A 26,338-nucleotide genomic window follows, 5' to 3' on the forward strand; every position below is an offset into this window, starting at 1 on the left:
TGTGGTTCAGTGTTTGCGAATCTAATGTGTATCTAAACACATTACACTTGCATCAACGACATTTATTTTAAACGCGTTTGTTGATACAATTACCTTTTTTGAAACGGCACTTTTTTCTCAACAAATTCATTGCGTAAGCGAATGTTTTTAGAAGAAGATACTCACACAAAATGCCATATAGTTCTTAAATTTAATTGTGTTTGTTGCAAGGTACATATGTATTGTCGATGTCACGACCTCTATTTCATGTTGTGCGTAACGAAATCAAATTGAGCAGTTGAATTTCATTTCACATAATTTCAAATGAAAACATGTTTGTTTACACTCATTGTACCGGCAACCGAGCGACTAGAAGCTTAAAATATAAGAAAAAAACTGTTTTCACAACAAATAATAGACAAGTGAATTTAAAAAGGCCAACGTCTGTTTCACTTGATTTAGTTTTGACTGCGAATGAAATATTAGCTAGTCATCATTTTTCTCTAGCAAAGCATTTTAAATAAAATTCTCGATCAGTGCGAATCATTCTAGTTTAGTTGCGAGATTATTTCACTTTTATTCATTGCTTTGACGTGGTATTTAGAAGTGATATTTTTGTATTTAAGTGTAAAAAGCGATGGCAGATACGGAGACAAATCCAGAAAAATGTCTAGAAACTTCGGAAAATGATCAAATCATTAAAGATTGTGAAAAAGTTGAGACACAAAACGAACGTTTTTTCAAATCTAACGGCTGGAAAACTACATTTTTTATAGTTTTGGTAAATTAACAGAGACAAATTTCAATAATAAGATAATTGATTCAAGTATGTGTGACTCATTTGTAGGTTTCACTCTTTGTTCGAAGCCTAATTCATGCCAAAGCGCCGAAATATCATAAAAATGCCGATGGATTTTTAGATTTGGTACCAGAGAAGTATGCAGATAGTGAATTAGTTGAGTGGACACCTGCACCACCTCCGATCAGTCGACCGGACGAGCCAGGGAATTTAGGTGATTTTTTTTTAAATTCTACATTTATTTCGAATTTGATTTAATGATATATCAATTCCCTGGTAAAAATCTTGGAGAATAAAAAGAATTGTTTCAATCACATTTGATTAGGTCAAGCCGTTGTTGTTCCCGAAGAGCGAAAAGAAGAGGCAACCAAACGATTTTCGGAAAATCAATTTAATATCATTGCAAATGAAATGATGTCATTGAATCGAAGTATGCCTGATGTTCGCTATCCAGAGTGAGTGAGAACCAACTTTTTTTAAATTCATTTTTAAAGTAATTTTAGAAAATTTCGAAAAACTTTCTTTATTTGATTCAGATGCAAAGAGCTAAACATCCCGAAAAAATTACCTCAAGTTTCCGTGGTTATAGTATATCACAATGAGGCGTGGTCATCACTAATTCGTACCGTTTGGAGTGTTATCACACAATCGCCCCGGGAACTGATAAAAGAAATAATTTTGGTGGATGATTTTAGTACACTCGACCATTTGGGAAAACCGTTGCAAGATTATGTTGCAAATTTTCCCGTTCCCGTGAAATTGGCGCGGACATTGTCTCGTGTGGGATTGATTCAAGCGCGTTTATTGGGCGCCAGCAAATCGACGGTATATTTCTGAAGAGTTTTTTTTTTTTTTCAAAGAAGTGAGCAAAAAATACGGATCATTTAACTATCGAAATTCTATTTCCTATAGGCTACTGTTCTAGTTTTTCTCGATGCGCACTGCGAATGTATTCAAGGCTGGCTGGAGTCACTATTGGCGCCATTAGTTGAACGTCGAACAACAGTCTCAGCTCCAGTTATCGACGTAATAGACTATAACACCATGGAAGTGCGTACGGCTGCAATAAACTCGCGCGGTTCATTTGACCTGTCGTTAACGTTCACATGGGATCCGATTCCGCAATCGGTTTTAGATTCATTAAAAAATGACCGTACAGCTCCTATCCCTTCTCCAGGTTACATATTTTAACATTCGTACTATACTTACAATTAATCATTTGTTTAATATTTTTTTAATGAATTCTCTATAATCATCTCTAATGGCTTTGAACTTTTACTTTTTACTTGATTTCAATTTTAGCCATGGCCGGAGGACTTTTTGCGATTGATCGTGAATATTTCTACAACTTGGGCACATATGATGATAAAATGAAGGTAAAATGTCATTCGCATATTCATTTCCGGTATAAAAAAAATATCTAAACATCTATTTTCACAGATCTGGGGAGGTGAGAATCTAGGTATGTATTTTTTGAAGTGTACTATACTCGTTTGGATAATAATTCAAGTTCAAATTTTGGGATATTACAATTTTCCGGTAAACTGTCAAAAATAAAACTCACTGACATTTTTCTGAATCCAGAGGCTTCTGTTCGTATTTGGGCATGTGGAGGTAGACTTGTAATGGTTCCGTGTTCTCGGGTTGGTCACATATTTCGTGACAATGCACCGTATGTTCTGCCTGGTGGAGCTGATCATATAATTTCACATAATTTAGCGAGAATGGCCGAAGTTTGGCTCGATGAATACAAAGACACATTTTATACATATAATCCGCGATCATGGAGAGAACGGACAAATGTCACCGAACGCAAACTACTACGAGAGAGACTTCAATGCAAATCATTCAAATGGTTTTTGGAAAATGTTTTCTCCGAAAGTCCATTCAATATTAAAAACTATAAAGTGGTCGAGGTAATAAATTCGATTTGATTAAATTCCTTCCGTTAACTGACATTACCGTAATCGTTTTGGTTTTAGATCGAAAGTCTCTATGAAGATGAAACGTGTTTGGATTCAATGGGCGATTCACGTGTTTTAAATCGTAAACTAGAAGTAAAAGTCTGTCATCACCAAGGCGGTAAGACTTTAAAATTCATCCATTTCATTTGAATTATTGATTTCAATTTTATACTGTTTCACAGGCAATCAGGTTTTCATGATTACGGAAAAAGGCGAAATTCGTGAGAAAAAATTCTGTTTGGACGCCACAATGCCAGGTACTTCCTTCTTGATTTTCCTAAATTTTAATTTGTAACCACTTTAAGATAATTTAAAAATGCAAAAAAGGTGAACCGGTAAAGATGCTTGGCTGTCACGGTGAAGGTGGAAATCAACGATGGACGTATGATGAGAGCGTACGTGACTTTTTCGTTTCTTTAATTTTGATCACACGTCGCAAATGCCAAAGGAACAAAAGCAATCTAATTTTTTCTCGAATTTTTAGGCAAACCTGATCAAACATTCAACCGGAAAGAATTGTCTAACATTACAAGACGACTCCGATTTGTTGACGATTGAAGAGTGTGATGGATCATTGGCTCAACAATGGCGTATTCACAAGCCGCTCTTGGGATACAAATGAAATGCTTTAATTGAGTCGTAAATTTATTCAACAATCTTGTCGATTTTTAATACATTTGAAAAAAAAATTGTGGAATGTCTTGACGCATGTTAACAGGTTTATTTTGGCACGAGTCGCATAGATTTCCGCTAATTTTTTTTTCAAACTATCACGTCTTTAAGTTTATAAATAAAACAATAATAATTTCGAATATTTCTGAACATTTTTTATTACTCATTTCCGTCAACAATCATATGTTATAATCTTAAACTTATACAATGTTATTAACAAGTAAAGTATACATCTCGCACATGCACGTCGATATATACAGTCGTATGCAGCAAACATTTTCACAAAATTAAAATGTAATTTGCACAACCTACTAATCACTAATACTGGTGCACTTATAATTTATTCGTAATAATAAACATATAATAGCCATAAAAAACCTTATAAAACTAAAGCTTATAGACCTTATCAGATGAAATTTCACTATATATTCATGCTATTGATCTTAAATTACTGTAATTCAATTACACATTTTCCCAAGGCTAACGGATTTCAACACAGCTACATACGGAGATCTTATTTAAACATCGGGAAACATTTCGTCATATGTTACTTCGGTTAAAATGTCATTTGCAATTTCGAGGAATGTTTTCGATAGACTTTTTTCGAAACCAGGAATCAATTCTTCTATAAAGAGTTGTGCATTCTCATTGATAACAGTGTTTCCGATTTCGCCAAGTGTACGATCACCGTTAAATAGATTTTCCAAACGGAATTTGGCACCACCAACCGACACTTTAATGCTTAAATTTCCGAATTTAACATAATCGACACCGTTTGCACCAGGAATTCTCTTTCCCAAAATACAGACATTTGCACGAGTATTATCTGCAAATGCATGGAAAATGCCATTATTAAACATTCTACGAAAATAAATAATAAAAAAATAGTCTTACCCAAAACACCACTGATTGGACCACGTCCTTGAATGTTCAGCAAGAGCAAGCGCATTTTCAACGAATATTTGCCGGTAAAAGTCAATTTTGGCAAAGTCACAGTAAAATTGAATTTCAGGTTTGGAATGTCACTTCTGTAGCAAATTAACGAAAAAAAGTGTTAAGTAAACAAATTTCTTAGCTTTTTTTATGCAAAGACTATTGAAAATTAAAAAAAAAATTGAATTTGCACGTACTTCAGATTTGAAACTACAAAGTTACTTGGACCGTTGACTAAGAGATTGTTGAATGTGGCTGTAAATTCAGGGCCTCTTTTAAAATGAATATTATCTAAACCGAGTGGTTCAAGGGCTACCGTCTTAACACCATCGCCCAAATCTCCTGTCACCAATCTTGGACGTAAGTCACTGATTGCGTCCAAAATGCAGGCGCTTGGATTTGGCGTGTTTCGTGAACATACTTTTATTGATGACGCTGGAAATGTAAAGTAAACAAAGACATTTCTTTGATAAGATCTTAAACAAAGAGAGGCAGATAGCAAACAAATAGAACATCTTTGAGTACACTAAAGTGCTAAGAAACTTGATGACTTTCGTCATAAAGAATAAATAATAAATCCGTTCATATTCAGTACCAAAGTGCACGTGTTAAGAATATTTTCAGTGTACAAAAAACGTCCGTTACTCATGGAATATGAATTACTGGATCTATTCAAATGTGTTTAATCAAATTTACACATGAATGAGAAAAAAAAATATATTGCGATTTCGCTGAATAATCAGAATGATGCGCTTTATTCAAAAAACAAGTTTTTTTGCCGCAAAATATTGTACGTATGGTCAAGTTCAAGGCTAATAGAGTATTCCAGACGTTAGATAAATTAATGTAGATAAGTGTACTTGACACCATGCTTACATTAAGTCAAAATAAAACTAGACATCAAATTACTTTCACAAAAAAAGTGACTTTTGTCGAACCGTGAGGTTATTTATCGATTTTCTATTTCACTCATAAACTTGAAAATCTAATGAGATTCAATTACATCAGTTAAATCGCCTGTTTGAGCGTAGAGTATTAATATTGTTGTTTCAACTTAGAGAAAAAAAGTGATAGTTTTGTGTTTTATATTTTAATTAAAAGAGATAATAAATTGGTGTATGTGCAAAATCTCTAGAACTTTTTCAAGGCCAATTATTCCTAATAAAAGAAAATAAAATTATTATTGTTAGCCGAAAGTGCACATTCCAATTTTAGATCAAACGAACCAGAAATGTAACGTGTGAATTAAATAAAATGTCTAAGATTACACATCGTGTCGAAGTGAAACCAGAAATGTGACAAATAAAATGCGATAACTATTTCACGATAAACAACAGCATGTTTGTGTCAAATCCAATCTAATTATGCATTGCTGTTATGATCTCGACTACCGTGTAATCGTGAATTAGTGTTCGCGGCCTCTCTTCCCGTAATAATTTATTAACAGTTGCAACGACAAAAAAGTGTCCAGTTGTGTAAATTAATTCGTGTTGCGTTTTTTTTTTCTTTTAAAAATTATGCATATCGACACGATCGTTTGCGTTATGCAAATGAATTTAATTATTTTTAACTAGACGGAGACTTTGTGGGGGCACAAAACTGTTGTCACAATAATTACAATGAAAATTGGCATTTTTTTCAATTGTTAACTTGCTCCGGCTAAACGACATATTAATCAAATCGATTTGGTCGACAGCGTTATAATTTTAAAGCTTGTTGAAAAAGTGCGCAAATGAAACCTAATTTTTTAACAAATCAATTAGCCTTACATTGGTGTATCGTCACTGAGACAGGTCATTAAAAACATGCTACGAATTATTGATCATCCCACAAAAGCCACAACTTTAGAATATCAAATAAGAATCATCGTATCGAATGTGAAAATTACATTGAATATTTGCCTGATATGCAAAACGATGAAACAACTTTTGATATTCAATATATGTGCATGTGGATTAGTGTAATTAAGCTTCATAAAAATCGATTTACAAAAGGTGTATTTAGACACCTGCATAAATCAGCTTTTAGATGAATGCTCATTATGTAGTTCGTGATAAAAAAAAAACAAAGCACAATTGATTGAAAGTATCGCCTTAATGACATACACACAAAAACCGAGAATAGAATTGACGCACGTCGTGTCTCGTCTTTCAGTCATAATTGAGAATATGACGCGCTTTGAATGCATAAATCATTTCACGTATTTGAAGGAAGGAAACAAGAACTGAACATCAATGCTAGAAGATTCGCTTGCTTATCACGTTTGACTTTCCTAATCGATAGGACATTAATATAATTGGCTTCATCATCATTGATTCGTTTCACTTGCTTTTTTCGTTGTTCGTCAAATTTTAAATGTGATTTTTATTTGTTATTTTTAGATTTTGTATATTTCAGTGTGTGTACGAATGGAATAAAAACATACTTTGGAATTTATTTAATTTTTCATAATTTGAATAACATTTTCATAAATATGCATGCGCGGTCTGTTTCAAGAAACATGTCCGCATTTTTTTCGAACGTCTATTTTCTAGGCATTTAAGAAAAAACGATGAATGAGAGAGAAACTGAATCTTTTTACAGTATGCTAAAGCGCACCATGTTGTGAATGACCCAATTTTCAATGTCAACGACACCCTTGAAACACATGAAACATCTATATAAATCGGTGAGCGAAAAAAAATGCGGAATCGTCTCATGTAAATTTAAACAATAAATTGTGCGATTGTGTTGCATACATTATATTATGCGGCACATATATATGTGTATGGCTGTCAATAACGGAAATAACAAAAAAAAATCGAATCGCATCAAATCGCACACATAGCAATAATACAGTTTCAATTCATGTCTGGCTAAATGACAAAACCAAAGAGAGGTTAAATGCTTAAGCCTTGGTTCATCTCATATTGTTTTATGTTTCATGAAATGCATTCGCTTAATCAACAAATAAACACAGATATAAACAAAAGTTAATTTTACAAAAATAATATGTGTTGAAAAAAACGATCTAAATGGATTTTATTGATAAGCGAAACGAACCAATCTGCAGCCCAATGTATGGGTAATGAGTAATTTGAACAAGTTGACCATAGTAGAGTAGTTCAATACCGCCATTATGATGGTAAAAACAAATTATTTTTGGAATTTACGTCAACATATCATTTCCATTTTGAAAAAACGGAATTTACAGTTTTTAAATTATATAATTACTTTTATGTGTGTGTTTTTACAATGAAAACACAAAAAGTTGTCCATTCTATTTTTAGACAATTCATGAAAAACAGTTGCTACACAACAAAATTATCGAAAGATCAATTGAATGATTTCCAAATTTTGAAATTTGTGATTTTGGATTTTAAATCAAATAATAATTTAAATTGAAATAAATTAAAATTCAAATCGAATTAAATCGTTTTTTTTATTTGAACATTTTTAGAGTCTGAAATATGTAGACATTTCAGCCGGCTATGTTACATTTTTTTATTGACATTGTTAATCATACGTCATAATTTGCATAATTCAATGCGATGGCTTTTTCTTTACACATTGATTGGTTGTTTGCATGTTTTGCATAAATCAAAGAAATTGTTGAACGAACACTTTGAACTTGAACCTGCGCTTCGGACTGAATTGACATTTTTCCATGGAAATGCGCATATATATTACACCTGAAGCTTTGAATATTTGTATCAAATTTTAATATGTGGAAAAATAAAACAATTGATCATAAGAATTTGAAGAATTGAAATTGTCATTATGCTTATTGACGCTTGGTCGAACGAAAATATGAAAAAAATGGAAAAAAACGATGAAGCTATAGAAAAAATCAACCTTTTGGCAGTTTGCACAAATAAAAGGTGCACCAAAAAACTCGCACCTTCCAATTTACCGTGTAAATATATTTCTTGGGTAAACACATTGTAAATATTTTGTTGAGATTCTTGAGATTCACTTAATACTTACGCAGTCGGCACATCGATTCAACAATGAAAAGTGCAAAAATGCAAATTCCAGCGATATTTCTACTCGAAAACATATTAACTTTAAATTTTTATTTCTCAATGAAAAAAAAAACGACAGTAAAAAACCACAAATATTGATTAACCAACAGATCAAAGGAAATACTATGATTTTTAGCGAACTTTTTATAATTAAATTTATGATATTTATCGCTGAGGATTTAAAACACCCGCTTTAGTTGAGCCGTTGCAAGCTTCTAATTCTCCGACGTCTGAATGCAAAGAATTTATAACCAGCTGAAGCGAGCTGAAGTCGTCAATTGTCACATTTTTTTTATTTGTTTTGTTTGATCGAAGCAGTGACGCTTTGCATATGATTGGCTACGCTTTTAAAAACAAACCAATACAATCAAATTCGAAGACCTTTTCAATGAATCGCGCAACAAACGAGTTCAACGTCGTTTATATGTGTGATTTTATAGCATACATGTGCGTGCACAATGTGCTCGGCTCACACGTTAAACATTCAAATGAGTCAACGACTAGTTTGATATTCGTGTAACATCATATCATACACCTGTGGCTTATCAATACGTCGATATGTTGAAAAAAAAAATTTATGATCACACCATGAATATTGAACATTGATTTCCGATTTATCATTTATACATCAATTCAATGAATGTTGGTGAGAGTGGGCTTAACGCAAATAGTTAGTATCGCATTTCAATTTAACATGTTTGTTTATTTTTCTTGGAATTTAACATTCTTTTCATTTAATTTTAACATCTTTTTTTTCTCAAAGCAATTACTTATTGCTTTTGCGACGCACACCAACTCTTCACTGTGTTTAGATTTAGAGCCATCATTCTTGGACAATTAAAAAAATCATCATAGACTCTCTCTAATAATCATTGGCTAAAAGTCAAGTATACTTTTGAACATTTTTAATTATTCTGTCAGTTTGTCTGTTTAGTATAATGAAAGAAGACGAGAAGTAGTTTTTTTTGTGTTTCCAAAAGAATTCCATTTGCCTTGATAACACGAGATACATCAATGGAATTTTTTCATGCGGACAACGGATAAATATTTTATGTTTAAATATTCGGTATTCTTGGATTGCCGGTTCGTATATCTGAATATATTATGAATTATGACGTATGTTTCTTGTAGTAGTCCACTTAAAAATCTTGATATTTTTTTATGTGAAATAAATTTAATTAAACTTGCGCGTAATCAAAATTATTTTTCGATATATGTAGATATCAGCGACAATTCTGCTATCAGAAAATGAAAGGTAAAATTGAAAAGAATTGCTGAGATGATGAATTTTTATGATGAATATTAAAAATTTTGTTGTCGACCGTTAAAAAAACTACCGCATTTTCAAATATTATTCAGATTAAATTGTTGACGTACAAATGTTTTTATCACTATGAATCTGCGGGTTGCATGAATCTTAGATCAAATTGGAAAAATATATCTTTTGAATGTATCTCTCTAAGTATGAAATTTTGGAGTAAAGTAAAAGTTTTATTTAAAATACAGCTCAAATGTCTGAAAAAAAGTATATCTGGAAGCGAAATGTTTTTGTATAAATTTTTATGATGCAATCAGACGAACACATCAATTTTTTTTAAGTTAAGATTTATATATACACAAAAAACGTTATGTATAGTTCATGGCAAGATTATATTTTTTAATATTTTCAATGAATTCTAAAAAAAAACTGTCTTCTCGGGTTTGGCATCAGTATTTGTCAGAAGCAATATATACTTTATACACAATTGATAAGAACAATAAGTGTTACTTGATGTAAATGTACAAATTCAGTGCAATACAGTGAATCAATAACCAATTATACTCAGAGAACTTTGGCTTCTTCCTTGGAACCATTGATTCACAAGCAATCCCATGTGCAAAAAAAATGACTCACAGTCAAGTGCAAGTGAATTAGTTCGAAACATCATAAAAAATTTCAAATCATAATAATCGGTCGTTTTGAAACGATAGTCCTTTGAATTGGTGACAACATTATCTGACAGTGCAATGACTTTGACTCATTTGATATAAGGCTGTCAACGGTGATGTTGCTCAGTCGTCTTGTTCATTTTGATAAAGAACAACTACAATAATTCTCTTATTGTTGATTTATTCAATTAATCTTTCACATTTTTACGATCAATAAATGTTTTGAATCATGCACACATTGAAAGATTTAAAATGGAAACGTCCGAGATCGACCGAGTTTCCAAAAGTTTGGCGATCATTTAATGCGGTTGATATTGATAGTGGTAAAATTGTTGAATATAGCATTCAAGATTTGCCAGAATCACGATTTAAAGATGGAATTGATTTTATGGGTGAACATTTTTGTAAAGATGAACCAATATGCGAAGCATTTGGTAAGTCATTTAGATCAGATTCAAATGTTTACGGTTTGCCATTTAGATTTTGTTTGTCATTTTATAATCAAATTCAATAACAAATAATGTATTCTTAATAGGTATTTGTGATGAAGTTGATGCAGTTGAAAATTTCAAGCAAAAAATGGTGCTGGCTTGCTTGAAAAATGGATCTGATGAAATTATCGGTATGAATGCAAATTACGTAAAATGCAAAGAAGATAACTTCATGCAGGTCATTTACAGTGAGGTAGTTTTATATTTTTAAGTTGAATTTTAAATTAAAACATTGTTTTATGAAATAAATAAAAATGATGTTGCTTATGTTTTTAGATTAAAAACGAAAAGATCAAGAAGTATGGCGAGCTAATGTCTATAATACGGGAAAATTTTGATATATTCGAAGTGTATGGAGTTGATAAGCATCTAAGTTGCATTGGACTTGTTGTCGATAAGAAATATCGTCGTCGAGGCATAGGAGAACAATTTCTTCATTGTAGAAAGGCAATTTGTAACCAGTTTGGAATAAGCTTAACTTCAACGGTATTCACTGCAGATTCTTCAAATAGAATCGCCGATAAAGTTGGATTCACATTGGACAAATCTATTATGTACGTTTGCAATGAGTTTGTTTTTTCATTATTAATTGAAATCAATTTTAGGTATGAGGATCTTTTAAAATCACATCCGCAGATTAAGTTACCACCAATTAAAAGCGATGCAATGACTATAAAATCAATTGTTTTTTAATGTGAAGATGACACTATGTGTAAATTCATGCCAAGATCAATAATTATATAAATTCAAATGTTTTGTATAAAAAACCTGTGTTTTCATTTTAAGTCTATTTTGAGCGAAGAATTTACTGATTACATTTTATAATTGTTATCTTTTTATCGTATGTACTGGTTCAGATTAAATTGTTGGTGTATCTGTAAGTATATGTAACCAAGAATGCAGTAATTCTTTAAAGTAAAAGTAACATACTACATACTATTTGGCAATATTTTGAAGAGAAGGACATCTGTGAACGAAAAACCATATTTGTTTGTCTCTCTCTTTGTCAGTTTTATGTGTTTGTTTTTGTGTATGATAACAATGATTTTTATGGAAATAGTCAAGCTGGACTGTATCTCAAATTGAAAGGAAAACATAAACAAAATTGAGTAAATCTTTATAATCATTATATGACGAAAAAATTTCACGCGTGCGAGACATTTCTTCCGATGTCACCAGACACCATAAAAGGTCGCTACTCACATATAAATTGTTCAGACTTCTTGTTGGTCTCGACGTGAAAACAATATATTTGCTTATTCTTTTCTTTTTTCTTTAGAATGATATAAGCGGTGTCGCTTTTTCAATAAACTCTACTCATCGGAATTTTTTCTACTATTAACTTAAGTTATTTTAATTATTTATTTTTCGTATTTTTATGTCACATTTATTATGTGTATATGGAAGCGACCAAAATGGGCTGAGTTTCCAAAAGTTTGGTGGAAGTTCAGTGCGATTGATGTTGATAGTGAAATAATGGTTGAATATCGTATTCAAGATTTGCCAGAGTCACGATTTAAAGATGGAATTGATTTTGTAAACCAACACTTCTACAGAGATGAACCAATATTGCGAGCCCTTGGTCAGTTATTTAAAAATATTTTAATTATTGTATAGTCACCAGCAGGATTACTGTTTCATTCAGCATAACCAGTAAATTTCAAATTTGCAATAGGGATTTGTGATGATATTGAAGCAATGGAACATTTGAATCGTTGCGGCGAAAGAGTAGCTCTTATTTTTCTCCAAATAATACTGCAACATAAAGTTTATTATGAATAGTTTATTTGTTGTATTCAGAGAATATACTGAGCATAGATATATATCCGGGATATTTTGTGAGTATCCGATATTTATCGCAGCCAGACATTATAATGGAGTGAAAACAATAGAAGTGATTGTTATAGGTCTAAGTATAAAACCATTTACATTACTACAATCACTATAAAAATAACTTCTATTGTTTTTACTCTATTTCAAAGTCTGGCTCCAATGAATATCGGATACTAACAAAATATCCAGGATATATATCTATGCTTAATATATGCTCTGGTTGTATTACAACAAATAAACCGTGTGAAAAAAACTTCATGTTGCAGTATTATTTGGAGAGAAATAAGAGCTACTGTTTCGCCGCAACGATTCATTTAAAATAATCACGAAGATTGATGTTTGAACAAAAAATGGTGCTAGCATGCTTTAAAGAGGACTCTAATGAAATTATCGGCATACGCGCAAGTTATGTTCACAACAAAGAAGAAAACTCCATGCAAAAAAACGGTGGCTTAAAATTTGATATTTTATTTTTTGAATTAAAAAAATAAAACCTCATGTAAAAATAGTAGAAATAAATTGTAAAAATAGTTGAAATTCATTGTCTATCAATTAAAAATAAAACTTTATGAATAAAATTGAATGTGATCAAAGAATTAAGGAAAAAACTGTGTTCTCATTTTCAAGTGTATTTTTGAATGGAACCGATGTCTACTTTAAACTCATAAGAACAACGAGTTGCTGTTTCTTTACTGTTCATTTGTACTCATACACACAAACATGATATATATTGAGTTATAATTATGGCTTACTCCTAGAAAATACAGATGACAAAATCAAAAGTAAACACAATAAAATTGCATTATGTCATGTGATGCTTTCCATAAATGACAAAATTGAGGTCATGAAATTTTGAGTACGTACGAATGCGTGCCGAAAAAACTCTGTTCATTCATGAAAATCCTTATAATGTTTCATTCTGATTCACCAATTGAAGCAGCTAGTTAATAAGTAAGCAATTGTCATGCTCCGTTTCAAGCGATGCGAGCAGTCAGTAAGTAAACAAGTTGATAAAAAATCAGTCTATCTGCTACTGCTGCTGCTCGATCCGAATCTGCTACTTGCCAGAGTACACTTAAAAGCCAACTCGCTTCCACGTACGGTACGTAGACGACAAAATACAGTGATTAAAATCCAGTATTGATTTGAGTGAGAGAGAAATGTTTGTGTAGTTTCACTCAAAAGCTCAAATTGCGCTCTGCATTGGCGAAAGAAATGTTATTTTCAAATTATAATTTTACTGCAATTTAGCTATAATCGGAAGAAAATGTGTATCTGTCCAATGTGGCTGCATCCATAATATGAGTTTTTGAGTGAAGCTCCACAAAAATTTTGCTCTCACTCAGATCAATACTGGACTCAAATCACTTTGTTTTGGTATTTATTTTACTCTGGTTACTTTTGATTTTGTCATCTGTATTTTCTAAGAGTACGCGAATGCTAAAAGGTATCACGAATTTTCGAATTTTTTCGTTCGGAAATAATATTTTTCAGAAAATTTCCCGGCATTCGGCTCACACAGAGATTGCAGAAAAAATCAAAGAGGTTTTTTTTACTGGTTAGCAATATTTTATAATGTAAAACATTGATAAAAGAACTCTTCAAACTATAAATTTATTTTTAGATTTAAATAGAAAAATCGAATGCTCTCGACGTTTGTCGATTCCATTTCGTACAATAATTATCAATTAACATTCATTAATATATTTTTGGTTGCTGAGAATTATTGTGTTCCGTCAATTTATTTGTGAATAATTTAATTAAGAGTTAATTAAATATTGCCAAAGGTGATGATTTCAAAAATCGAAAACAGAATCGATTGCATTGACAATCAAATGTATATAACGACAACCAAAGTTCTAATGGAATGTTTCCTAGTCACGCAAACACACACACGCAATAATCACATGGAAAAAAAACTCAATTCAAATTATCATGATCGTAATGAAGATGCTGCTCATTTCCGTCTTTAATGAAAGGGTAGAAAAGCAAATTTAAAAATGCAAAAAAAAAATGTCATCGATGAAATGTGTTTGTAGTTTTTGATATATTGATTTAAATGAAAATCGAAATAAGTGCCATCTGTGTGTGACTTTATGACTTTATTTTCATGTCAGCTGTGTGTTATGTCATTTCACGACGCCAGTTTTTTTTCTTCAGCCTAATCGTTCGTGTGCTTGTACATTTTTTCGCAAAGTGTCAACGTTTGTTTATAATCGTGCAGTGTTCTCTGTTTCGCAATTTGGTCTGGTAGCGAAAAATCTGTTATTGTAGTCTGAGTTATCGCATTTTTTTTCTTCTGTTTTGCTAAATGAATAATAGCAGTGTCATTGTTGTTTCGATGTATGAAGAATTTGTGATTTGCAACAGGAAATGTTAGACTCTCAAAGTGTACGACAAATAGCATACGTTGCACCAAAAACTAATTTACGTCAATCAGTTTTCCAAGCAGAAAAAATTCCACAAATTCAATGGACAGTGACATTATGACTTTGTGAAAATTTTCAACGCAAAATAAATAGGAATCCATTTAATTTGTAAGTGAATAGATATGATGAAATCTTAACAAATAATTTCTTTTTAAAATTTTGGAATTCCCTGAAAAAACGTAAGAATTCATATTTAATTTGAGATTCAAAATTGACATAGAAAAATGGCCCCACAATTGAGAAAAAAAGTCATACTTTTTTCTACGCCTAATACAAATTTCCTTCGTTCTCAATAAAACCCGTCTCATTTTCAATAACAAACAGCAACAATCTCAAAGAACAAATGCCGTCAATGTTGAGATTGTATTGCATGTAACCGATTACATGTGCAACTGCATCGCCTGATATATTTCTTTCTCCTTCTCCTTCTTCTTCTTCTTCTTCTGATACATCGTTCGATTTTATAAACAGCAGCATGCGTATAGGTAGCGTAAAAGAGTATGAGCAATTGAGAAAAAGAGAAAGAATTGGTTGGTTTGCATGAAAGGAAGTGTTTGATTGTAGCGAGGTCAAAGTACACAACATAATTTATAGTAATGTTTAGATGTGTGGATGTTGTTGTGTATCAAAGCAATGCGGCTTTTGATTGTTGTTTTGGTTTGTGTGAGTTTTCCTCTCCAACATCGCGTGAGCCAGTGAAAACAGTGGTTCGATTTTTTTTCATGTTTATGCTTTGACTCATACGTTCGCTAAATGTAGTCATAAGTTTAAAAAAACGTGCAGAGACTCGTGTAGCCAAACGCACACAACAAAAGTACGTTTTTGACAAACATACTACAAATAACTACACACCGAATCAACACATATTTTGATATTTCGCTCTCTCTCTCTTAGCAGGCAATGTCGTTTTTAGCTCGCTGTTGTCGTCACACAAGTACACATAACGAAAATTAAGACAAAAACAAATGAGAAAGAGAAATAAAAAGAGAGACTCTTTATGTACACAACGGTTCATATGTTGTGTCATTTGATAATCACGTTACCACCATTCACGTTTCTCTCTGTGTATCTACGTACATATTTATTTTATTACATACTAAATCAATTTGTAGCTCACTTGTGTTTTCATTTTCTCACAGAGTTTCTCCAGTGGTTTTCAGTTTGTTTTCGTTCACAAATCAAAGTTGTATACGAGTGAGTGAAAAAGCTCCCTATCGACTCGGACAGTCGTTGCACGTTCGTCAATCGATAGAATCATCCCGCTTGCTTTGTTTGAAAAATATTTAATAATATTCTTTGTTCAAGGAGCGTTCAAAGTTCACATTTTAAAAATCAAGGAATTTTTTTCATTTATTACAGTTTTTCAAGATTTTACGTTGTGTTGGATTTTTTTAGTGGTAAAAATGATAGAATAGTATCGACTTGAAGGACAATTGGAGACCATATTTTTTTTTGAATTTTTCTTTGGCGTTTCATAGAAGTGAAAGCAAAGTAAACTAAATCCAGAAAATTTGTCACGTGTTACGAATTGACTTCCACGTTGATAAAAATACAGGTTAGTACTCAATTTAAGTTATTATTCAAAATATCAAAATCATTTAAAAATGTTTGGCAAGTGATAATTTTCATAAATTTTAATTTTCGTTCCTCGTCAATTTTTTCATATTCCAGATTGTAATATATTTTTTTTAGATAAAAATTCCGGTGAGAAATACGTAAATAAAAAATGCAGCGTTGGTTTTTTGGCAGTGGCAATGAATCGAGTCAAAGTCCATCACACGATCAAAATCTACCACCAGAAAATAATGGTCGTTTGCACACGTTTCGTGTATTAGTCAATCAACGTTTGGAGACAAGCGAACGAGTCGCTGTAACTGGTGAATGTTCAAGTTTGGGTCGCTGGTTGCCCGCCCATTGTGTTCAATTAAATCGCGAAAATGGTGAGTATTTTACACGCCACAAAAGAAAATGGAACATAAACACATAATCATTTACATCCTGTACAACTTGAACTGTAATCAACATACATCTATTTAAAAAAAAAAACCATTCCCAACAGTGAACAAATGTGATGAATAGTATTTATGCACGTAATCCTCAACGGGTTAAATTGAATTTGTTGCATGTAATTGAGAGCTATAATATTGTTATCAATTTGATAAACGTTCTTTTTCCGCATACACATATTGCCGTTATAAAATTGAGAATTAGCAGAAAATACATCTCTGAGCTACACCAAAAGTGTGATTTTCTACAAAATACGCCTGAATAATTTTTGCGTAGGACAAAATAGCAACAACGTAACACACTTCGTCACATTTTGGCAAAATCACAAAAAAAATCAAGTTGTCATCATAAAAATAGAGAATTTCTGAATATAATAGTGGCCAACGAACAAGATGTGTGATAAATTTTTTTGTACCAATTTTTGGCCACAATTCGAAAATATTATAGTATATTCTGTATTGGTCAACAATATGGGGGCAATGGACTGAATAAATTTGTTATTTTTGCTACTGTTAACGACGTTGTTTGTTGTCTCGCCATTGTAATAGAATTCATTCCACCGGTGCGATATCATTTCGTTGTGGACTTTCATTGAAGTTTTTGTTTATTAGCATTTTGCTGTCGATCTTCTATTGACATTGAAAAACATGTGTATCCCATTGCCAAGGCAACATGATAGTGAAATTCAAACAAACTACATTCTCATATAATTAGCACAACTGAATGTAGAAGGTGATATGTGCACAATGTCAATGAATCGAAAGAAAGCAATGTGCCGAACAATGTCATTTTTTCGATTGCATTCCATATAGCGGTAACGTTAGACGATATTTAACTTGACTATTTATTTATCGACGATATTCAGAAATTGCATTCAAATCGTAGGGGCGCCGTTTTGAGATATTGCATGTGTTATTATATCGAATTGTTTTTCATACAATCTGTTTCATACTTTATCGATTAAATTTTTCGCCGCTTCTATCAATGTCTAACACAATTGAAATGTCTGTAAAAAAAATAGAAATGGTGTATATTCACAATGAGAATTTTTGCCAGATGGCGAAAATTATTCATATTTTATGTGAATTTGATGACATTTTATTTCTTTAAAAGTACAAAATGCAATTTAAATATTTAATTTTATCATGCCAGTGTTTTTATCCACATTGAATCCGGCATATCAGTTATACAATATTGTAAGTTATTAACATGAAGTGTGAGATATATTTTGATTAACCACCTCTGAATCTTATCTAATCGTTTGACATGTCCGATTAGATTCGTTTATTTACAAGTGTTTGCTTATCGCGAATAATATTGTTCACACTTACCCGAGACACAAATTCCACTTGTTGCTACGATTTTTATTATATTAAATTGTTTGTTCTGCACCCAAACCTTACAGGGGACATAAAAACTGTCCATTAACATTTTAAATGGTATATGATCTGATCTATCGTTAACGCCTATCAAAAATAGTTACGTCAATGAGCCCCTCAAATGACTATTCATCATAATCGTGTTTATTGAATAGATAAACTCCATTCATCATAATCGAGACCCATCACAAGCAATTGTCTTCTGAAAAAACAGGATTTGGTTACAAATAAACTCATCCATAGAATTTTGCAAAATGATTCATAAAATTATCATGATTTTGTTTATAATGAAAGAAAACAACATATTTCAAACAAAATATTGTAAGGCGAAGCGTCCGAGCACATTTTATTCAGTAAAACCGAATTAACAACTAATTTCTGTTCACAAAAAACATTAAATGAAAATGTGATAATACATGTAAAATAATTCTTTATTATCGTATTTCAATAATGCAACAATGTCACTTTAAGTTGTATTGACAATTTCAGGTTGTGACAAAAATAGACTTATTAATCAACATATTTAATCGTATGCACTAATTGTCTGTTTATTATGTCTGTTTTTTTTTTCAGATACAAATATATGGTCACGTGATGTTTATATTCCGGCAAATAAAGATGTGCCGTATCGCTACTTAATATGTACGGTTGATCCCATGACAGAGAATATTCATGTGCGACGATGGGAAACACATTTGAATCCACGTCAAATTTCGGCCGACCATGGTGAAGTCACCGAAATTGAGTCGAAAGTATCTCCCGTTGCTGAAACAGCCATGCCGAAACCTAGCTCCCCGTCAACATCGAAAAACAATGTTCCAGAAATCGATACATTTGGTGATATAAACGGTTCAGAGAAAATTGATCGTGGCTGGCTCACTACCGAGACCGTGTTCCAATTCAAATTCATTCGTAATCCATTCATTCTAAGGCAAAAGTTGAAAAATCGCTTGCTTTACGTAAAGGTATGCATTTCTTATAAAAGAAAGACATTTTTTTGTCCAGGTATTGTTCATAGAAGTGTTTTTTTAAGTGTGATATCGAATATCGGTTTTTCCTTTTTTTGAGAAAAAAACAAGACTAGGGTCACCTGAGAGTCCAATTGTTTGTCCAAAGGTGCATAATTTCTGATAACATTTTCTAAATTCTTTATTTTGATAAGAGGAAAATATTACGTAGCCTTTTCGATTAAAACAGACGGTGTTTATTTTAATTTATGGCAGTCTGTTTATTTTGTCAGGAAAGTAATGATAGCGTAACGGTCCAAGTAATTAATTTAATTGAATTTTTGTCATTTCAATCGCAAGCATTAGGACCAATTCCATTCTTTAAGCTGTGAAAGTATTTTACCGTAAATTAACGAACCAAAGAGAATGTCCATTGAAATAGATTTGTTTGTTTTTTTTTTCTTCTCAAAACAACCAAAAGAAAAAGCAAGATCAATTCTTTAAATTTGATTTTAGTTGACGCCAATGAATTTGCGTATAAACTCCGCTGATACGTCAGCACATGGCCATTCGACGTTTGAAGTTGAAGATTCGATGTCAAATGATACGCGCGAGAATGGCAGTACTGAGCAACCGGTGTATGCTTTTGCCGAAGTGGCCACACTTAAATCAACAAACAATGTGTTCGAACAACAAACCCAATTCGGCCGACCCTACCATCAAGACGACATTTTGATATTTAATGTTAGCGTTGGTGATCCAGAGAATGTTGCTTATCTAATCGATCTGTATACATATAGTTCCAGGGTGTCGCCTGACGATGATGAACCACCCTATCATTTAGGCTATCATTATATATTGCCAAATGTTCTACGTAAATCCGATGGTAAAATCGAAATGCCGATTACATGCGCATCCAAGCATCGACCGTTGGGAATGATGAATATTGAATATATTCGGGTATGTTCAAGAGTTTTATTCGGTAGATTTTTGAATATTTGCTAAATTTTGGTTTATTTGGAAATTAGATTTCTCCATTAAATTCATCGGTGCAACTGAATATGAAACGATCGTTCGGTCGTTACTGGAATAATAGGTGGAAGGGGCTCGAAGTTGGTCACCGTGGTTCTGGCACAAGTTTCAAACCAACGTCTGGAGACGATGCAATTCGAGAAAATACCATTGCTTCTCTTCAGAAAGCAGTGGATGCTGGCGCTGATATGGTGAGTGACGACCAAAATCTTGCAATGAAATTTCCAATTAAATAAGTTTCATTTTACTTTTTAGGTGGAATTCGATGTTCAATTGAGTAAAGATTTAGTGCCGGTTATTTATCACGATTTGCATGTGTACGTTTCATTGAAAAAGAAGAAATCATTGGATGAAAATGATTATCTCGAATTGCCAATGAATGAATTAACGTTGGAGCAATTGAAACATTTAAAAGTGTATCATCAAGTTGAAGGAAAAACGAGGCAACCAAAATTCTTTGACGAGCATCTTGATCAGCATCAACCATTTCCACAGCTTTCGGATGTTTTCGATGCACTTGACGAAAGTGTTGGTTTTAATATTGAAGTTAAATGGAATATGGAATTATTTGATGGCCGGCATGAAATGGATCGTGTAAATAAAAATCCAAATTTGTATGTTGATTGTATATTGGATGTTGTTCTAAGCAAAGCTGCCGATCGACGAGTGGTGTTTTCTAGTTTTGATCCAGACATATGTGTGATGTTGCGCTGGAAGCAAAACATATACCCGGTCATGTTTTTGTCACAAGGCATCTCCGACCGCTATGAAATGTTTCACGATCCTCGTGGTGACACAATTGAAAATGCTGTATTTCATGCCAATTCAAATGGACTGCTAGGCATTGTTGCACATACAATGGATTTATTACGTGATACAACTCAAGTTAGTATGATTGAGACGTGATCCGCTGCATTCTATCAGCACGATAATAATAAAAAAAATTATCAATTGCAGTTAAACTTGGCAACAAATCTGGGTTTGACCGTGTTTTGCTGGGGTGATGAAAATAACTCGAAGGAAACGATTAAATTTTTAAAAGATTTGAATATTCATGGAATCATTTACGATAAAATGGACAAATTAACAGAGAAAAATGAGAAGGTGAGTGTTTGGTATGACTACAGATTGATCTTAAAAATGAGTGTTTCTATTATGTTTACTGCACACAAGACATGTGCAAAACATTGAGTGTTAAGTATATTGAAAACTCTATCAAATGTTCACATCGAATCGCATCGTTTACAACCACAAATTTTTTCATTTCAATTTTTCCGCTTTCCAGATCACTCAAATTAATCCATTTCAAGCAATCGTTCAGTTTATAAAACATTTATTTCAACGTCGCTGATCAAAATGCAAACAAAAAAATTCACATTCAATTTATCCATCATTTGGTTCATCTTTGTTTATCAAAAAAAAAATATTTCATAATTAATTCAACACAGACGCATCATTGTCATAATTTACGATCAAATTTTCATGAATTCTGTTAATCTTTTTCCATTTTTTCTTTCAAAACTGCAGCGAAGCATATTCTATGTGGAAGGGAAAGAATCACAAAATGATATTTTGCGCATGAGCCAGCTAGAGCAAGCACGACATGAGCAGAATTCCACATCAAATGCTCAATCGTCGTCGATGACAAGCGAAGAGGCACAATCATCTAGCATACTCAACAATGATCCTATCAGTTTATTGAGCAATGGTTGTCCCATTGAAGCGAGTGAAAACAATTGATTTGCATCGCTTTAGAATAATTACGACTAGACATAGGTTTGAATAGTTCTTTTTTAGAAAAAAAATCAATCATCGTACAAACAAAAGATAATTTATATTTTTAAAAGCCATTTCAATATTATAAGGCAAGAGCCAATAAACACATCACCAACAAAGCAAAACTGAAACAACATGTCAACAACAGTAGCAAAAATTCATTCATGACCAATAAGAAATACCTAAGAATTGATTTCACCTTTTGTTTAATCTAATTTCCTTTATTTTTCTTTTAGTTTTTAACATCGACTATTCTTTATGATTTCGATATTTCATTTTTAATGTGTTCGATTTGAATTGGTGTATTACATTTATGTTATTGCAGCTTTGTAATAAATAGTTCACACACTTTGATATGAGCTCATTTCTATTTATAAGTGAAAGGGATGTTTAAAGGAATCAATACTTGAGATTCGATTCGAATTTGTAATTTATAACTTAAATGGAACCAATGTCCAAAGTACGATACAAGGCCAAAATAGCATCTGTGCTTCGGTTTAAGTTAGCAACAAAATAGTATTTTTACAACAAAAATATTATCAAGTTCGTCCAATAATACAATTTTCACAATTATTTAAAAAAAAAAAGTAGTGACGATTTATTCTGTTCATAAATTTTGCAGTACTCCAAAAGCTTATTACTCTGTTAATAGACAATTTAAGCATGCAATAATAATAAATGGAACAATTGCTTGCGAATTTTCAATCGCTTTGAAAATTGCGAACGACGCCTTCTTTTATTACTTATTACATTGTACCGAGATATTTTCCACTGGCTGAAATATTTCAACTCACTAAGCTGCTAAATTCTCTTTAACTTTCATGATGAGCTTTTAGTAAGCTGAAATATTTCGGCACAATGTCTGGCTGCTGTGATGCCTTCCATTTGCTTGAAAATCTTTGTCTTCCAGAAATTTCGGACCAAAATGGTGCAGAATTTGAACAAAAATGTTGGGCTGAACACATCAAATGAAATAATATTTACAAAAATAAAATCCGCTCTAACGTTACATTATATTTTTCACTTAAAAAATCGTGTTTTATTGTAATCAAAGCGTGGTATCATTTACAATGAGCAATATTTTTTTTTCTTTTGAAAATTTTCATCACATTTTAATTTGGGCAAAAAACTGATCAGTTTCTAAGTATTTGAGTGACACTTCACCGAGTTGGCATTTCATGAGATTACCAATGAACCAATAGATTTCTTCGATTGAGACTGAATGAGCGCTAAAGAGATCGATGAAATGATTGTAGAAAGATGCCAACGAACGTGATTGGTTGACGAACCAAGTTTCGATGATCAAGTCAGCAAATGAATTTTCCAACGCAACGATATTGGAAAGAATGCGCATATGAAGAACAACTTGATGGAGATGTTCGCTTGATCTTGTGGATTGGAGGGATGAAGTTGCACTGCCATTGTACAAATGTATAAGTGTCTCAAAGCAAATAAAAACTAGCTTTTGCATTCCGATGACATCTTTGGACTGGAACTGAAGCAAGTCGAGTAATTTATAAATGATTTTTGTAATGCTTGGATCAAGTGGTGCTGTTTGACTTAAAATCCATTTTGACAGTGTCTCGACATCTGATAACCTGCGATTCAAAAATAGAATATTTGGAAAAGAATTCGTCATAAAAGATGAAATTTACATTTAAAAATCGTTTTCGAATTACGATTCAAAAAAAAATATCGCATTACTTAGGGACGCCGCCATGATCGAGAACCAATTCGATAGCAATCAATGCTTCATCTTTCAGATTTTTATTGTGAATTGATCGCGTGACGTTGATAAGTGATCGGATTAGTTCTTGGCTCAATAAAATGTCCAACGATTTCTTTCCAGCAACAATCAAATTTGTGCAGCACCACAGTGTAGTTTTCTATATAAAAAATTGAATAGAAATTGTTTTGATTTAATTGCTTACAAATCAAAATTCCAATAAATTCTACTCACAACAATTGATTCGTTTGAGCTCTCCAAAAATGTGTGTAAGTAAGTGCCAGCCTTTTGTGCGATTTTTTCACAATCGTTCGCCGAACCGAGAGATAAATTACACAGGCATTCGACGGCTAATAACTGTTTTTCTGTATTTGTTCCCGTCATTTCTTTGACAATCACCGGCAATGCACCAGTTGCGTTAACAAAACAATTGATATTTTCGCTGCTTTGAAGAAAAGAATGGCTTAATTTCATGAGTTCCGTTGCTGATGCATGACGCTGTTTTTTTATTTTATTGGCAGTGGCCAAAACATTGTCTTTTGTAAATGTTTGCAAATTGATCGACAGGTCTTCTAGTTTGCCATGTGTAATTCGTAAATTGTCTAATTCATTTTGGCGATGTTTTAATCGAGCAATACGAATGTTTTCTTTAACATTTTCTCGAATCGTTGCTACAGCAATTGATTTATCCTCCTCGCTCACTTCAGACATTCCTACTTTTATTAATTTTTTTCGAAATTCAAAACGTTGAAATAAACTGTTTCTGTGATGCTATTTCTATCAACAACCAAAAAAAAATTTGATGTCAAATCAAAATTCCTGGCGGAGAAAATGTGAACTATTTTTCGACAGATGGATTTTGTCCCAAATTTACTTGAATGTGGCCAACAAAGCTGATTGGACAAAAAGCGAAATGAATAAAAACAGACGTGCATTAAGTCGAAATTGGTTTCGATTTTATTTTATTCGTATTTGGTATCAATATTGGTAAAATGTATGCAATGTGTCAAGCTTATGGTATAAAGTAATAATAATGTAAAATCACAAAACGCTATTCACGTAATAAAACAAAGGGATCAAGTCTGCCAAAGTCTTAGAATTATGTTGTGCATAATTTGCTCAAGTCTAATACTGAATTTAAGTCGTCGGAAATGGGAAAAAAGGTAACAGATAAATAATTAGGCCAGAATATGTTTATAAACGCATTCGAAATGAGCTGCAATCAAAAAGACAGTTTCATTAGCCATTGAAAACAATATATTTTGCTAGAGATTTGGCACTTACTTTATAAAATCGGAAGACTTATCGATGATGCTGTAAAATGAATAAAACGAAAGCTCATTTAAAGTGCGGTTCAATGCTGAAAAGTGTTAAATCTCAACTCACTGTTCGAATTCGGGAAAGGAGAGTGCATGATCGTCATCCAAGTCCGCTTCGGCCAATATATTTTGAATCAACTGTTTCATATCGTTTTCCGACAGTGTGTTTTGAGGCCCAATTAATCTTTCAATGACCTACACGCACAACGCAAATGAAAATTATTTAATTTTGATAAAAAAAATTAAAAGAAAGAATGCATCCATTTTTATAAGCTACGAATATCTTGAGCAGGTAATAATACAAATGTGTCGTTTGGCTTACTGTCTTCAACATACTGTGTATACATAGCCAGTTGATATTTACCTGCTTCAGGTCACTAACTCCCAACATATCATCTCCATCAAAGTCTATAAACAAAAACATTTTTCATTCGATTTTGTTAAATTTTCGCCAATTTAATTTCATAGACAATTTTTTTTACCAAAGATCCTGAACGCGTGTTCAGCCTTAACACTTCTTGGCGCAGCATCGCTAAAAACGGACATCATGTCAAGGAAATCTTCGAATGTACAGTCTCCGTCATTGCTGGAGCTGAACACTTTACAAATTTGATCACCAAATGGATTCACCTTCAGTTCTGGATAAGTCAATACTTTTGCCATTGACAGTTTAGCATTTTTATTGTGTCCAACTTTTTCCGGTGCCAATGCTTTAAACTTTTTATGAGCACTATATGAATGAACAAAAAATGGAAATGTTTACTCAGCGGGGCTTTGATATGGCATTTATACTGGTGTACTTTGTACTAGGCTTATACTTACAGTAAAATTTCCTTTTTCGTAAAAAACGTCAAATCTTCATAATCCTAAAGTGGTATAAATAAAAAAAGTTCTCAAGTATTATTATTTGTTGACAATTTGAATGACCATAAAGATTCGCTCAGTATTTGTGTTTTATTTTATTGTTACTGATTGTTAAAACAGAAAATTGACAATAAATCCTTTTATTTATGTCTACCTGAAGTTCTTCATCCGTAAACTGACTCTTCGCTTGACCCATTATTGTATTGGGCAGTAAAAAAGTGGCAAATTTGAGGCCAAAAACACAGGAACAAAGCT

General features: G+C 32.4%; 6 protein-coding genes across 9 annotated transcripts; 3 read left to right on the plus strand and 3 right to left on the minus strand.

Annotated features, from left to right (window-relative positions):
• The first annotated feature begins 456 nt into the window (after positions 1-456).
• On the plus strand, positions 457-3,556 carry LOC116340570 (polypeptide N-acetylgalactosaminyltransferase 13-like). The gene is made up of 12 exons (XM_031767124.1): positions 457-760; positions 827-992; positions 1,104-1,233; positions 1,315-1,603; positions 1,691-1,955; positions 2,081-2,154; positions 2,219-2,240; positions 2,363-2,694; positions 2,761-2,860; positions 2,925-2,999; positions 3,070-3,137; positions 3,227-3,556. Exons 1-12 carry the CDS (start codon positions 617-619, stop codon positions 3,362-3,364), a joined length of 1,803 nt encoding a protein of 600 aa, XP_031622984.1. The 5' UTR covers positions 457-616; the 3' UTR covers positions 3,365-3,556.
• Positions 3,548-8,574, minus strand: LOC116340572 (protein takeout). The gene is made up of 4 exons (XM_031767128.1): positions 8,314-8,574; positions 4,545-4,782; positions 4,309-4,442; positions 3,548-4,240 (listed from the first exon to the last, which is right to left on the minus strand). Exons 1-4 carry the CDS (start codon positions 8,384-8,386, stop codon positions 3,933-3,935), a joined length of 753 nt encoding a protein of 250 aa, XP_031622988.1. The 5' UTR covers positions 8,387-8,574; the 3' UTR covers positions 3,548-3,932.
• Positions 8,575-10,509: 1,935 nt separating this feature from the next.
• On the plus strand, positions 10,510-11,464 carry LOC116340630. Its single transcript, XM_031767223.1, has 4 exons — positions 10,510-10,714; positions 10,816-10,964; positions 11,048-11,325; positions 11,377-11,464. The coding sequence occupies exons 1-4, from the start codon at positions 10,510-10,512 to the stop codon at positions 11,462-11,464; spliced, it is 720 nt and encodes a 239-aa protein (XP_031623083.1).
• A 3,360-nt stretch (positions 11,465-14,824) lies between these two features.
• On the plus strand, positions 14,825-22,898 carry LOC116340808 (glycerophosphocholine phosphodiesterase GPCPD1-like). Of its 4 annotated transcripts, none has more exons than XM_031767492.1 (9): positions 14,825-15,141; positions 16,393-16,588; positions 16,705-16,973; positions 18,993-19,384; positions 19,883-20,326; positions 20,395-20,589; positions 20,654-21,283; positions 21,356-21,502; positions 21,926-22,898. In XM_031767492.1, the coding sequence occupies exons 3-9, from the start codon at positions 16,760-16,762 to the stop codon at positions 22,136-22,138; spliced, it is 2,235 nt and encodes a 744-aa protein (XP_031623352.1). In that variant the 5' UTR covers positions 14,825-15,141; positions 16,393-16,588; positions 16,705-16,759; the 3' UTR covers positions 22,139-22,898. The 4 variants fall into 4 exon arrangements, with proteins under 4 accessions (XP_031623352.1, XP_031623355.1, XP_031623356.1 ...); XM_031767495.1 differs by having other exon boundaries at positions 16,726-16,973; XM_031767496.1 differs by lacking the exon at positions 16,393-16,588 and having other exon boundaries at positions 16,726-16,973.
• A 282-nt stretch (positions 22,899-23,180) lies between these two features.
• LOC116340809 lies at positions 23,181-24,690 on the minus strand. Its single transcript, XM_031767497.1, has 3 exons — positions 24,135-24,690; positions 23,879-24,060; positions 23,181-23,772 (listed from the first exon to the last, which is right to left on the minus strand). The coding sequence occupies exons 1-3, from the start codon at positions 24,609-24,611 to the stop codon at positions 23,280-23,282; spliced, it is 1,152 nt and encodes a 383-aa protein (XP_031623357.1). The 5' UTR covers positions 24,612-24,690; the 3' UTR covers positions 23,181-23,279.
• Positions 24,691-24,830: 140 nt separating this feature from the next.
• Positions 24,831-26,279, minus strand: LOC116341060 (calcium and integrin-binding protein 1-like). Its single transcript, XM_031767915.1, has 7 exons — positions 26,238-26,279; positions 26,042-26,085; positions 25,702-25,949; positions 25,584-25,627; positions 25,287-25,414; positions 25,185-25,214; positions 24,831-25,116 (listed from the first exon to the last, which is right to left on the minus strand). Exons 1-7 carry the CDS (start codon positions 26,277-26,279, stop codon positions 25,095-25,097), a joined length of 558 nt encoding a protein of 185 aa, XP_031623775.1. The 3' UTR covers positions 24,831-25,094.
• Positions 26,280-26,338: the final 59 nt, after the last annotated feature.

The sequence above is a fragment of the Contarinia nasturtii genome, unplaced genomic scaffold (genome assembly GCF_009176525.2).
Source record: "Contarinia nasturtii isolate CC-2019 unplaced genomic scaffold, AAFC_CNas_1.1 Cnas_scaffold_695, whole genome shotgun sequence".
NCBI lineage: Eukaryota > Metazoa > Arthropoda > Insecta > Diptera > Cecidomyiidae > Contarinia > Contarinia nasturtii.

What these genes read in the sequence shown, in the direction of transcription:
- LOC116340570 (XM_031767124.1), top strand. Translation starts at nt 617, where the DNA reads ATGGCAGATACGGAGACAAATCCAGAAAAATGTCTAGAAACTTCGGAA. An exon ending in CTACATTTTTTATAGTTTTG is followed by an intron (nt 761 to 826) that starts GTAAATTAACAG and finishes ACTCATTTGTAG; the next exon opens with GTTTCACTCTTTGTTCGAAG. An exon ending in GGACGAGCCAGGGAATTTAG is followed by an intron (nt 993 to 1,103) that starts GTGATTTTTTTT and finishes ACATTTGATTAG; the next exon opens with GTCAAGCCGTTGTTGTTCCC.
- LOC116340572 (XM_031767128.1), bottom strand. Translation starts at nt 8,386, where the DNA reads ATGTTTTCGAGTAGAAATATCGCTGGAATTTGCATTTTTGCACTTTTC. An exon ending in TGAATCGATGTGCCGACTGC is followed by an intron (nt 4,783 to 8,313) that starts GTAAGTATTAAG and finishes TTACATTTCCAG; the next exon opens with CGTCATCAATAAAAGTATGT. An exon ending in TTTGTAGTTTCAAATCTGAA is followed by an intron (nt 4,443 to 4,544) that starts GTACGTGCAAAT and finishes AATTTGCTACAG; the next exon opens with AAGTGACATTCCAAACCTGA.
- LOC116340630 (XM_031767223.1), top strand. Translation starts at nt 10,510, where the DNA reads ATGCACACATTGAAAGATTTAAAATGGAAACGTCCGAGATCGACCGAG. An exon ending in TGCAGGTCATTTACAGTGAG is followed by an intron (nt 10,965 to 11,047) that starts GTAGTTTTATAT and finishes TTATGTTTTTAG; the next exon opens with ATTAAAAACGAAAAGATCAA. An exon ending in ACATTGGACAAATCTATTAT is followed by an intron (nt 11,326 to 11,376) that starts GTACGTTTGCAA and finishes AATCAATTTTAG; the next exon opens with GTATGAGGATCTTTTAAAAT.
- LOC116340808 (XM_031767492.1), top strand. Translation starts at nt 16,760, where the DNA reads ATGCAGCGTTGGTTTTTTGGCAGTGGCAATGAATCGAGTCAAAGTCCA. An exon ending in TGAATATTGAATATATTCGG is followed by an intron (nt 20,327 to 20,394) that starts GTATGTTCAAGA and finishes TTTGGAAATTAG; the next exon opens with ATTTCTCCATTAAATTCATC. An exon ending in TAACAGAGAAAAATGAGAAG is followed by an intron (nt 21,503 to 21,925) that starts GTGAGTGTTTGG and finishes TCAAAACTGCAG; the next exon opens with CGAAGCATATTCTATGTGGA.
- LOC116340809 (XM_031767497.1), bottom strand. Translation starts at nt 24,611, where the DNA reads ATGTCTGAAGTGAGCGAGGAGGATAAATCAATTGCTGTAGCAACGATT. An exon ending in GCTCAAACGAATCAATTGTT is followed by an intron (nt 24,061 to 24,134) that starts GTGAGTAGAATT and finishes TTTTTTATATAG; the next exon opens with AAAACTACACTGTGGTGCTG. An exon ending in GATCATGGCGGCGTCCCTAA is followed by an intron (nt 23,773 to 23,878) that starts GTAATGCGATAT and finishes TTTGAATCGCAG; the next exon opens with GTTATCAGATGTCGAGACAC.
- LOC116341060 (XM_031767915.1), bottom strand. Translation starts at nt 26,279, where the DNA reads ATGGGTCAAGCGAAGAGTCAGTTTACGGATGAAGAACTTCAG. An exon ending in TTACGGATGAAGAACTTCAG is followed by an intron (nt 26,086 to 26,237) that starts GTAGACATAAAT and finishes ATACCACTTTAG; the next exon opens with GATTATGAAGATTTGACGTT. An exon ending in GAGTTAGTGACCTGAAGCAG is followed by an intron (nt 25,415 to 25,583) that starts GTAAATATCAAC and finishes TTGTGCGTGTAG; the next exon opens with GTCATTGAAAGATTAATTGG.